Source organism: Lepisosteus oculatus, chromosome 10 (assembly GCF_040954835.1).
Source record: "Lepisosteus oculatus isolate fLepOcu1 chromosome 10, fLepOcu1.hap2, whole genome shotgun sequence".
NCBI classification, from domain to species: Eukaryota; Metazoa; Chordata; class Actinopteri; order Semionotiformes; family Lepisosteidae; genus Lepisosteus; species Lepisosteus oculatus.
The window spans coordinates 5406402-5420247 of record NC_090705.1 but is presented as its reverse complement, the minus strand read 5'-3'; the positions used below and the strand labels follow the sequence as shown (position 1 = coordinate 5420247).

General features: G+C 37.9%; 1 protein-coding gene across 1 annotated transcript; it reads left to right on the top strand.

Moving 5' to 3' along the window:
* Positions 1–3301: 3301 nt before the first annotated feature.
* Positions 3302–7160, top strand: fzd1 (frizzled class receptor 1). The gene has a single exon (XM_006636011.3). The coding sequence runs from the start codon at positions 3567–3569 to the stop codon at positions 5241–5243; it is 1677 nt and encodes a 558-aa protein (XP_006636074.2). The 5' UTR covers positions 3302–3566; the 3' UTR covers positions 5244–7160.
* Positions 7161–13846: the final 6686 nt, after the last annotated feature.

Here is a 13846-nt window from a genome sequence, read left to right as displayed (position 1 = left end):
ATTCAACATGACGAGAGACGGTTTAATCGCTTCCTCTACAGTGTCAAGTACAGTATATTAACACACACACTATTTGTCTCACGGCAGAGCAAAATTTCTTAGATCTACAGTGTTGATTAAACACAATAATGAAAATGCGAGTTAGCAATTGTGCAGACAAAAGAGGAAATGGCCGCGCAAAAGAATGAATGAAATATCTGGTTTAAAATTAGCCTTTGTTTACGTTCAGTTACTTCTAAATAAAAAAAAATACATTGCACAAAAGCTAACTGCATTGCAAGGTCTCAGGGAAAGCACTCACGAGTTCTGCAAGAGCCTACTCCCTCTGTTAAACACCAACTTCAATGATTCTCCAGAGTACCGTGACGTTAAAGGGTACATATTATTTAAAATATCCATTTGCACACATTGATCCAGCAGTACAATTCCGTACTTACCACAGGGTAAATAATGCATTTCGTAACATTAAAAGGGGAATAAGAAGATTGCATAATCTCCTCGTCTTATTTTCATAAGCCACGAACTAATTGTGACCAGTGTGAGTATGAATTAATGGGGACTAACTCAACTTTATTTCACTTATCTGCCACGTGTTAAACTGAAGTCTCCCCACACGAACTAATGGACAGGATCGATTCCGCCGCGTATCTGTGAACCGAGAAGTTATGTTTTAAAGCACAAGGAAGAAGAAACAAATGTTCTACCCCAGCAGCAAAGAGGTAATAATTATTTCTTTAATGCAAATGCCAAGACAGAGAGAATTAGTCATGTGTCAATGGTAATCAGAAGGTATGTGCATATGTGGTCAACAACCAAAACGCGACACAACACCTCAGACAAAGAATCTCTTTTAACTCGGCTGTTTTTTTTGGGGGTGAAAAATCACAAAACTTCTCTTAGCCTAAAAGTGATAGCAGTGCGATCTTTCCAATCGCAGCACTCCTGCATCAACGCACACAGCAGTTTCAGCCAATGGACACACCTCGTGGCCAATAGGAAAGCAATTGGCCTTAATTTGTTAAGGGGTCATCACTATTTGACTTTTTGTCTTAGAAATGTCTCACTTTGACCTCTGATTAAAGAAATATCCAACCATCTCAAAGGGACCTTTAAAAAGTAACACTAACATTTCTCCAATAATGAAAATAAGCAACCTTAGTTTTTCAGTCGATTTATATGTTATTCAATTGTTAACTTTATTTTAACAAGTATTGTTAATTATTGGTTTAATTGTTCAATTTATTTTATTCAATTGTAAACATTTAACCTTTTAGTTAATTTTAGCATTTTAAATTATCAAGACGTTCGAAGCACGTCAATTTTATTATGAAATATTAATTAATTCTATATTGCTTTAAAGTTTACATTGTATTTATCAGTTATTTAAACCATTTTGTTGTTTCTAAATACAATCTAACTGAATCCTTGCTCTTTAAAAATGGAGTCTACGTTGCAGGTAGTTTGTATCCAAAGGATAGTGTGGGTTTTCATAAATCGTGATTAACACTGCTAGTGGACTACCTAGTTTTCCTTTTAAGTCAACTAAGCTTGTGTTAGTGGTCATCAGGTAATCGATGAAACCACCCCTGAGTTTATTAGTGCTACAATACATAAATTGTATCTGGGACAGTCCTTTTACTAAAGCTGAAGTACACTGAACACATCTGGATTTACTTTCTGGTCCTTGAATGAATTGGGTGGACAACGTTTTGTGTCACCATGTTTCTGACCGGTGAAATATTGTCACCTCCTTTCCCATCTGCTATTAAAACAGAGCTCAACAGTTAGGATTTCAACGTAAAGTTCAAAGAATTTAGCATGATAGACAATGTCTCGGTCTGAGATTGGAGACTTGTTGGCTCTTTTCATCAGATTTAGGATTTGTTTTTGACCACAGGTTTGATGTTTTGTGTGAAAACTGACTAATACTTTGTTTTATGTTCGGGGCTACTGGACTGTATCCGTTCCTGACTGGGGACTGAGTCAGTTCTCCTTGGAGAAACCGTCATGCTAACGCAGTTATTAAAAATGTTTTGTTCTGAAGCAGCGGATCATGGATTTAAAATGATTGTACCACTTGTAGGCCAGAAGTCTACAAAACGTAAACAAAACACACGACTCTCCTACCTTTACCTCCTCAAAATGCAACTAGAAGTGAAGTACATATTTTACTCCACAATTCAAAGTCGCACTGTCAGTTGTTGGATTCGAAAGCTCTTTCACGGCACTGCGGGGTTCCTGGAAACAAACAGCGATGATTTCAAATGACTTTCATCTCACTCCCTGGGGTGGTGGAAATAAGGCGTTACAGTTACAGGGAACACCCTTTAGAAATCAGTGTGAATAGCTTAGTGGTAAATGGCACATCAAGAGTTTAAATTAGTAAACTGATGATAAGACCCCTATAAACACGCACACACATTGCCACCCACACACACAGGCTGCCACATAACACATTTTCCCAAATGAACAAATTAACTGGAATTCGTAAATAGAGAAGAAGCTTTCTGACATTACGAAATACAACTTTATCAAAAGCACGGGGTGAAAATGTGTTAATTCAGTTGATGAGGATTCGTCCATCGAACACCTACCACTTTATAGTCTATATCAAGTGTGGATCTGAGGAATATATATGTGATAATTTTAGTTATTGTCAGTTGAAAATCAAATTCGATAACGATAGCGTGGTTCATTTAAAGCAAGAGGTCTAACTGCACCTAAAACTTAGTGTTATGGGTCAGTGAGCGTATAGTAAATTTGCGACAGGAAACGTTACAAAGGATTACTTAAAAGGGATTCAAATTATCAATGATCATTGAGACGCTGGCCAACAAAATGAACAGAACATCTTGCTCTGTGGATGACATTAGCAATAGGCCTAAAGATAAGCTAATCGCTGATAATTGAACAGAGGAACTCTAGAAGTGTATAACATTGTCATGGATAAAAGGGATCGGGGAGAGGTCTAAACTTTTATCCGTGTTTACCTACCAAACTAATTCTTGTTTATAACTAATGCAAAAGGGAAACTGCGTTAATGTAACGCGTTTAACCAATTTTATTTTCCGTTCTATATTTCCAAGAATAAGGGGGCTGGTAATCGTTTCTTCTTAATAAAACAGTACTGTATTGTATCTCGTATGAGCTGTTTTTGGCCGACTTTACATTTCCTTTTTTACGAGAGGCGCAGAATAATTTTTTTTTCTCAAAAAAACTTGTAAAATGTACACGGTCCCTAAAGGGTGCCATCTGTTTCAAGGTCCCTCCCTCCTTTCCTTATGCAGGAGAGACAGTGGGGCGCCTGGAAACCGGTCTGAACAGAGCTGAAGGATTGACACAAATGGTCGGACTGCGAGAGGTGCGGGGTGTTGCATCTCTGCTGGTCTGTTTTATTTCAGCTATCTGCACGAAACTGTCGGCTCGCTGGATACTTCAACCCAGGGACCCGGCGAAGGTGCAGCTGTTGTGACTCGGAAAGTTTGCCTTGGGGATATCTGCAACAGGAAAGAGTCAACCAAAGGAGCGGAGAAGTAGTTTTGTTGTAAAGACACGCGAAGAAGAGTATGGCCGGGAGTAATTGCTTCCTAATGGATTTGAGCAGAGTAAGTCGGCTGCTGTTGCCGATGTTTTCTTTTCTGGTGGCGGGACTTTGGGGGGTCAATGGACAGTACGGCGAGAGAGGCATGTCGATCCCAGAGCACGGGTTTTGCCAGACGATCACTATCCCACTTTGTACGGATATCGCCTACAACGAGACCATCATGCCTAATTTACTGGGGCACACGAACCAAGAAGACGCTGGGCTGGAGGTGCACCAGTTCTACCCGCTTGTAAAAGTTCAGTGTTCTCCCGACCTGAAGTTCTTCCTGTGCTCCATGTACGCCCCGGTGTGCACGGTGCTGGAGCAGGCTCTCCCTCCGTGTCGCTCGCTGTGCGAGAGAGCCAGGCAGGGCTGTGAAGCCCTGATGAACAAATTCGGCTTCCAGTGGCCGGACAGCCTGGCGTGCGAATCCTTCCCCGTCCACGGCGCTGGCGAGTTGTGCGTGGGACAGAACATGTCCGACAAGAGCACTCCTATGAACCCCACGCCCGCCGTGACGGAAGAGCCCCCCAACGAGCACCGCCACCCGCCGAAACATTTTACCTGCCCGAAAGCCCTGCAGGTCCCCCCTTATCTGAACTACCACTTCCTGGGGGAAGACGACTGTGGCGCTCCTTGTGAGCCGTTAAAATCTAATGGGATGATGTACTTCAGTCAGGAGGAGCTGAAATTTGCCAGGATCTGGATTGGCATCTGGTCTGTTTTGTGCTGCGCCTCCACGTTGTTTACGGTTCTGACCTATTTAGTGGACATGAAGAGGTTCAGTTACCCGGAGCGCCCCATCATTTTCCTGTCTGGCTGTTACACGATGGTGGCCATTGCCTACATCGCCGGGTTTTTGCTGGAGGACAAGGTGGTTTGTAATGACAAGTTCGACGATAGCTACAGAACTGTAGTCCAGGGCACCAAAAAGGAGGGGTGCACTATCTTGTTCATGATGCTGTACTTCTTCAGCATGGCCAGCTCCATCTGGTGGGTTATCCTGGCCTTGACGTGGTTCTTGGCCGCAGGGATGAAGTGGGGGCATGAGGCCATCGAAGCCAATTCCCAGTATTTTCACCTGGCGGCCTGGGCGGTGCCAGCTATCAAAACCATCACGATCTTGGCGGTGGGGCAGGTGGACGGGGACGTCCTGAGTGGGGTTTGCTTTGTGGGGATCAACAATGTGGATGCCCTGCGCGGATTTGTCCTGGCACCCCTCTTTGTCTACCTTTTCATCGGCACCTCCTTCCTTCTCGCGGGGTTCGTGTCCCTCTTTCGAATCCGGACGATAATGAAGCACGACGGCACCAAGACGGAGAAGCTGGAGAAGCTGATGGTCAGAATAGGCATCTTTAGTGTCCTCTACACTGTCCCTGCCACCATTGTCATTGCCTGCTATTTCTACGAGCAAGCTTTCAGAGAACAGTGGGAGCAAAGCTGGGTCAGTCAGACATGCAAGACCTATGCTATACCCTGCCCTTCATACCATCATCCACAGATGACCCCTGACTTCACAGTTTTCATGATTAAGTATCTCATGACTTTGATTGTGGGCATTACTTCAGGATTCTGGATTTGGTCTGGTAAAACCCTTAATTCCTGGAGGAAATTTTACACGAGGCTGGCAAACAGCAAGCAAGGGGAAACTACAGTGTGAAATCGTTGGGACAGTGTTAACTCCTGCGTGTTTTGTAACGAACTGAAGAATAGCTTTTCTTATCGGGAGATGTGACAGACACTCTTTGATATATTATAAAATTTTGATGTACATAGCTTTTGTGAGATTTTTGTAAGTATATATTTGTATTTAAAAAAAAAAACAAATGTGCTCATTTTTCGATTGTTTTTACATGTACTTTTGAAAAAGAAGAAAGGTACTGGATCATTTTTACAGCATTGGATATATAATTTGCCAGCGGATCTTGGTGTACTTGTGCACAAAGAGCTGAGAGTCCGGTTTCTGCTTCTTGTATCTTTTGATCATTAAATGGGAACTTAAAGTGGATTTAGGGAACCAAGGAATTTAAGAACGGATTTACATCTTCTAAATAGCTTCTTTTTTTTGGGTCCTAATGCCTTCTAAAGCAACATTTTGTCTAAGGCAGTCAGAATCTCAACTTTTTTTTTAGTGAAGCCTCTTTTCACAAACTCCGTGTTTTTGAATATTTTCAGTAGCCTAACAAGAGATCCCTTCTTAAGTCGGTTCAACTTTTGATTCTTTAGTGAAAAATTGTAGCAGCATCTGAAAATCAAATGGATTGCTAAAAAATATTATAACTGTCTGAACCTGTGTAATGTATTAAGTTTGTCTTTTCTGTGTATGGCTTTATGTATGTGTGAGATGAAAGAATGAAACCCTCATTTTTTTTTTAGAAGAAAAATGAAATGCATTTAATGTAAACTGTATACTTCTGGTTTAGTCGTTTAAACCAAAGCTGCTCAATTTTATGAGGAGTATCGTGTTTTAGCAAAATTAAGGAAGCTGGGCTTGAATACACGAACATCAGTGCCTTTATTTTGATTTCATAGCTATTTGGAAATACCTAAAATGGACCTTTGCAGTGCAAGTAGAGGGTTTGCTGGTACAAATTCACAGAAGTATTGTCTGAGGGGGGACTACTAAGGGGACACCTAAAGACCTCAAGAAAAATCAAAAGTTTATACCATTTTGGGTTTTTTTCTGCTAATTAAAAGCAATCATTCTTGCTTGCAAGTAACAGAATCCACTAGTTGAGCTGAGTTAAGTATTATCCTGATCAAAAGGCTATTTTTGTTTTTTCAGCATTTACTCTTTCGGATACAGTCAGATTTAACAGAAATATTTAGATTTAAGTAAGTTGCAAACGATTCCGACACTCTCCAGTTAAAATAATCAAAAGGGTTTCGAAACATTTTGCACCATTTCCGTTTTGAAGATGTCATTCATCATGCCAGCTCTGGAAATCTCAGTCTGCTGGTAGGAAGGATCAAGTCTGGTTTGTTTTTTAGACTTTTCCATAGATGAGATGTTTCAAATACCTCTGAAGCTTTTTTTTAAAAAAAAAATTAGATTGTCTTATTTATTTTGAGTCCTTGCTTTTATTTGAACATTCTTGTGCCGTTTTTCCAATTATGTCCAGATCAATTTTCTTCTGTGGCATGAATTCCAACTCTTTCCAACACCATTACTGGAGTCTTAGTATGGCGTACAGGAGTAGAAAGCACAAATGGAATAGGAAAAGCATAGTCTCGTTACCACCAGCCAAGAAGGCATTAGGACCTAAGGGAGAAACTTTAACTCCCCTTTGTCTTCCCGTGAGCAACTACAAAGAAAAAAAAAAGCCCAGAGTAGATATTTTATTACTCAAGTATTATTTTTTGGAATGACTGACTGAATTTTCAAACCAGGCTGTATGAAATATGATGCAAGGCATGAATGATCAGTTTTGATGTGTTTTCTTTTAAACCTTAATTTGGAGCATTTTGCATCTGCCTCCATGGCACAGACATTTGTCCTTTCCTGTCGAACTCTCTGCTGCATGGTTCTGAGATAAGTCTTTCATATTAAAAACAGATACAGTATGTATTAACTGTTCTTTACCCATGTCCATGGTATTTTTCTCTGGTATGCATTAATTTGTTTTGCTATGAAAGAATCCTTTATATTTATAGAACGATAGAAGGTTTATATATTCCGTATTTTTAATTTCTCTGAAAATAAAAATTCCCACTTTTGTACAAAACTAAACTGAGTCTGTGGCTTAGTATACATCATTCATTGCTGAGATTTAAAGTATTTTCTTATCTGTCCTCTTTATCTTCCTGTATGATGACGCACAGTTCCGTGTAGAGTTGGTTTGCTATAACACTTAAATTAATCGAGCAAAAGCTTTAAAAATTTCACAATACTTGCACTTCTGAATTTTGTCAAATTATTGTGGAATGGAAACAAGCTCCTATTCTTCTAATGAACAGTACTTTTATCATTTACAAAACAAAAAAACTAGACTTGTAAAATGTGCCACAGCAGATCATAATCAAGTGAGCCTAAGGTTAAAGGAATGTTGAAACCCCAAGAAATGTGTGCAAGACAGTAGTCTTGAAATTTATGAATTTTCTCTACTGATTGAAAAAAACCAGAAGGTGCTGATGTCTCTCTGTCTTAATCAAGTGCTAAAGGGGTCTCTAGGTGCAGTTACCTTGAAGTTTTTGATGTTCAAAAACTTTGATGTTTAAAGCAAGCACTACTGCACCAGAAAGTGCAATGATTATGTTTATTTCTTTGGCCAGGTAATCTATAAAAAGTAAATGAAGAAATGCACATTTTTCCTGCTGTTCATATTCACATGTCCAGGTGTGTACAGTTAGCACGGTTGAGATTTACATATGTTGTAATCTGATTAAGAGATAACTTGCAAATGGTTTAATTTCCAGTTGTACTCATCCAACAGTGGCAAATTTCAAGTTTTCTAACCACTCACTTTAAATATGGCTTGCAGAGTTGCATAACAATTGGGGAAAAAAAACTCTTACATGTAAAGAAATGTAATCTGTTAAATTTTTTTTGCATGGGGTGTTTAGTAAATCAGTTATGCAGCAGAATTTGTCCCTTTAATCTTTAAAGAAAGGAATTTCTTTCTCTTGTGAACAGAACATATAGTGTGATGGGACTGGATAAGAGTGAAGTTTTCAGGGTGTTGCCAAAGCTGCATTTTGTAAGCATGACAATGCAGAGTTTATATTTTGAATTCAATTATTATTTTGCTGGAATTCACCTTTTTCAGTTAACTAGGAAATCATCTATTTACAGTGCTTAGATAATTTCAAACTCACTCAGGGCTCCTGGATACACTAGGTTTGTTCAAACGTTTTTATGCTACTGTTGAAGAGTGGTCCATCATTCACTGTTGGTTTTTAGAAAAAAATCCTCTTAGTGATTTTGTAAATAAAGGGAAACGTAAAGGAAAAAGGATCCACCAGTTATGCCGAACAAGCCTGGACAAGCTTTGTATTCAAAGGAAGATTAATACAGCTTTCTGTCTTTCTGTTTTACAGACGTAAATGTTTCAAGAGGCTGCCAGAATCTTCAATGGTATTTAGATTAATACAATATAGACTGAGCTCTGCTTTCCTTGAAGAACAATGTACAGTGTTTGTAATACTGCTGCTAGAACAAAATATGACAATAACTGTTTATCTTTTCATAAAAGTGGCATTCTGAGAGCTGTGCCTCCAGACTCAAAACACTGTGCCAGTGTGTTTTCTCTTTGTCTCAAAACACTTTGAATTAGACACCAAGCAGACAACTGAAGAGTGTGGTTTCTGCATTATGCTTCTTCTCATTGTTAGTCACTGTCTTCCAGGTTTGTTGTAATTCAAGGTTTGCCAAAAAGTGTTTATGAACACCAGGCTGAGGAATGTTTGCACACAGCATTCTTGCCCTTTCTGCTGTGCTTCACTACAGCTGTGGAATTTATTGCTTAACAAAGGCTGAAATTAACAGGGGTGGTTGTGGCGACACACTATGGTAAGTTCAATGGGAAAACTACACTAAGCCATCAGCGTACATCTTTTTTATTTTTTTTCCATTTTCAGTTCATTTCAGATTTTATTTTCAGTTTATTTGCCATGGTCCAGTAGAATTTGTAAAGAAGTGGAGAAACAAAACATTTTCTTTAAAAACAAATTAGCAGAACCTTCATTCCACCCTCCACCATTTCAATTGTACTTAATGGCATCGCTGCCAGGATCTTCTTACTGGCAGTGGGAGGATGAAAACTGCACCATTTCCTCCAGCTTGTACATCTTTGGGACAATTGAGGCATTTTCTATGCGGAGAGTGCGAAGATTCCTACAACTGACGCTACTTTTTCTGTAAGAGTGATGCAGTTCTCTCCAACAATTGCAACGTACCAAACAATTCATGGGCTGTAAAATGGAATACGTCAGCTGACTCAAGGCTCCTCAACTCACAGCAGCTGCTTGGGAAATTCAAGTCACATCTGGTTAATGGCATTCACACACATGGGCATTCCTGGACTTTAGAGCTGAACCTAGGAGTTTGTGTGATTCAGCATGCTAGAAGCTTCGTTTTGAGGCCATATAGTGTACTAAATGGAACCGATTGGCTTATGGAATCTTCCAATACAAATCCTGTTCTTTATTAAATCATCTATAAGTACTCCCTCCTACAATATACAATTTTTTTTTCTCAAAATGGCCAATGGCTAACGGAACATTTTAACGTGCAATGCAGTTTATTCCCTATTTTGTATTGTACATTTTAACAGAATGATAAGGTATGGCCATTTTGGCCGAGTATCTACCTCACACAGTGGATTGTTACATTTCTGGGACACTGGCTCTCAGATTTTGATTATGTAAATAAAACATATACCGTGTACTTAAGTTTTCTTTATGATAATAATTAGTTTCACTGGAGCTGAAGTGCTAACTTTCTGTTTTTTAGAATTTGAGTATGGTATTGTTTTATTTTTAATGATTGTACTATCAAAAACTGTATTGCAATGTCACAGGAAAAGCTAAAGAGATTCCAGGAGGCAAGCAGGTTTTGTTGGTCTTCCGTACAAAAAAAGGGGAAAAAGCACAACAGCCTCCCAAACAGGTTAGATAGACATATAATCTAAGATAATTTTATCATTGAAGAATAACAAAAGATTTGAGAACAATGTTTTCAGAACTTGCAGTCTTCAGTTACTTTCTGCTCCACTGGATGATCTGTGAATTAATTCTAGCTCTGTCAGCAAAGTTCCTTACAGGCAATTGGAAGGTAGTCTTGGTATGGGAGGAGTGTTTGCACTGAGTAACAGCAAATTTAGCTGCCAACTCTGGATTTACTAGAGTCACATTAGGAGCTGGTATCAGTTCAGAGATAGGAGATGTGTTCCTCTGTTTGCTCTTTCCTGGCTTTTAAACACACAGTAAGTCCATTGATTATCTGTTTCTATGACAAAAACAGATGATATCATCCAAAAGCTTGGTTTACCGACCAAGAAGTTTCCTTTTAAAGTGGCATGAGTATCTAGTTTGCTGAAGATTAAAACCACATTCTTCATTTTTATTATTTTGGACTGCTTTCAGCACCAGCAAATGACTGTATGTTTTGGAAACATTTATTGTATTGTAAATAGGTTAATTGCCATGGTTAAAGCTGCTTCTAGACTTTATGTGAAGCATTATGTTAATGTACTGGCTCAGTCAATGATTTATACTAGGGTTGAGCACCAGTGTTTGACAAAAAAAGCTATATTGTAGATACTTGGGCTTTGAAGTGAAAAGCATTCACATATGGTTAAGTTAAAGCCGGGTGCTCTTTACTGAGTGATGTTGACCTTCTTCTTACTATTCACTGTGTTACATCAATTAAAAAAAACTACTGACTTGCGACAGAAGTTTAAGAGAAAACAAAATCCTTTATATGAAAATCCTGTATATTAAATGTATATATCCTACTGTATATATTTAAGAGGGATGTTTTTCTTTAAGAAGCAATTTGAGTGATCTAGTGATGCCAATTAGATAGAACACTAGAATTAAAGAAGAGGTGTATAATACTTTCAGCATATTTCAACCCCCACAGATGATTCTGATACACTGAATGGGTTATGGTCTGGAAATAAACACACCATCCGGTTTGACCTGTCATGACAAAGCTACGTCCTACTATTGTAGGAAACATATGATCTTGATTTTCATTAAATGCGGGATGAGTGTTGCACCGATGCTGACGTTCTTTTTATGGGTCCTAGGTTTATTAGTATTGCATCAATGATGCAGGTGTGAAATAATTTGTAATGAACTATAATTTGTATTGTTCTGAATAATTCAACTAAAAATTTAACTTCTTAACTGAAGGAGGAACAGAAGGCATATCCTTTGTATTTATTCCATCAGATCCATTATTGAACTTCAAAATAGTTGCCATAATAGGATAAAATACTTGAGCATATTAAAAATAAAACACACATAAAAATGTATCTTATGGCCGAAGACAGTGATGGAAATTCACTTCAATTATTAATCCAGTGATGTCATGACTCATGAACCTCATAATTTAGGGTAGCTGATATGCTGGACTGCTCTAGCCATGGGCCTGCTGTAATCCAGCAGTGACTTGATTCTCCTCCTGCATCCATCTCGTCCACAAAACTGTATCTAATGTTCTGGATGAGTAGTGGCAACTGGTGGCAGAACAAGGGTGATTTGGAGTTTTACTGGGTACCCCAGTCATGATTTCCCTAAATTCCAGTTGAAAAGAATGGTTATGTGAAAACATTCATTTTAAGCACGTCAATATTTTTGGATTATTTCTACTTTCAAGCGAATTTCCTGATTCATTTTCTGACCTTTGCCTGGAATTCCATGAGTCACCGCTCCTTATTGAACCCCTTCCTATCTTTCTAAAATCAGAGCCATGGTGAGATATTGTACTTCTGTGTGCTGGAGAATTTTTTTTTTCCAATTACATTACAGGAAATGGTTAGTTTTATGATTGAAATACAGGTATTCATGTTTTAAGTTTAAATGTACTGTATAGTGTTTTAGTGCTTTTTTTAAACAGAATTCATAAAAAGGAAATAGCATTTCTTACAGAGCTCTGAAAAGAGTTTAGAATTTGTGTTGTTATCGTGTTGAAACAGCAGTTTCTAATCTATTTGAAAGCAAAAATATAAATCTGTGCTTGACATTTGAAAACTGATAGGTCAAAACTCAGAACGCAAGTCAAAGGTACTAAAACATTGAAAATGCATGGCATTGTGGGACTGTTGAACATTTATAAAAGAACACTTTTGAGATGTCTATACTGTAGGTCTCATAGGAAAGATAAAGGTAACACCAGAATAGTGTAATTTTATACGACACTATAGTCCAGTGTATGCACTCAACTTTTTTACCTTTAAAATAATTCTTAAACTTATTGCTGCATTACAGGACTATGAATATTATTTGAGGGCCTAAAGTTGCCTTATGCCTAGTTTTTACTTTGTTCCATAGTGTAGGAATCTGTGGTCTTCTGACTTCATGTTTTTTCCTGAAGTATGGATACCTAAGTAGTGTAGCGGTACGAAGTGCATTTTTGTCCTTTGTACTAAGGAGGAATGTAGTTTCTGTGTTTATTTGCTTTATATAAGGTTTTTTTTTTCTTGACTGGTAGAAAGAGTGCAAAAAGGCTGAATCCATTTAACTTGATTTGTTAAAATAAGGAAGAAGATGAGGAGAAAGAAACCTCCTTCTGAAACATTCAAAATCCAGTTAAATAAAAGGAGTATAATGAACTGCAAGCACATATTAGAAAATGATATTTCTAATAGAGACTTTCTAAGAGAGACTTAAGAAGGAATAGTGCAATGCAGTTTAAAACAATATTTTTTCCGTTTTACAATAGCAAAAGAAGAGTAAGGTGGTGAATTAAAGTGTCTCAGAGATAAAGAAGGGAAATGTTTAGATAATGACAGGAAAATGGTTCATGTATTAAGAAGATATTCCACTGAAGTGTTTACTAAGGAAGGAACAGATAACATGCCTCAGGCTGAGGAAAGACAAAGTTCCATATTAAATAGTATTAGACATAGACAAGGCAGAAGTGTTACAGTTATGGGAGACACTCAAGATAAACAAATCTCCAGGGCCTGATTGTGTTCAAACAAATTGCACTTAAGGAAACAACTGATAATTCTTCTTGCAGTCTCAAGACAGAGGTAATACTCCCTGACTAGAAATTCGCTAATGCCTATTCATGAAAAAGGTTACAGAACTAAACATAGTCAATACAGACTAATAAGTATTACTAATTCTGTTTGGCAATAAGGTTCTAAGAGATACTCAATATGAATTGTTCAGCACCAGTCTTGCTTAATTTGTTAGAATATACAGAGCAATAGTACTTTATATTTAAGTTTTCAGAAAGCTTTTGATGTACTTGGATTATAACTGGTTACTGGGCATAAATGACCAAATAATCAATAAATACTCAAATTGGGGGTAATGTACTGTAATTAGTTTAATTTAAAAAAGATTTAATGCCAATTCTGGACATTTATATTGTAGTTAAATGCAGTGGTTTTTCAGAAAACACTGAGCTTGGAGAGGCTACTCATGCTGACATCTCTAAGAAAATTTAGCAAAAATGGCAAAATAAAAAGTTAGGATATAAAGTTAAAAGGTAGAATTTAAATTAGGGGATGTTATGTTAAAATTGTGCAATTTTGGACACAACATGACAATAAATGTATTGCTGCTCTGAACTCCAGAGGAGAGCAA

What these genes read in the sequence shown, in the direction of transcription:
- fzd1 (XM_006636011.3), top strand. Translation starts at nt 3,567, where the DNA reads ATGGCCGGGAGTAATTGCTTCCTAATGGATTTGAGCAGAGTAAGTCGG.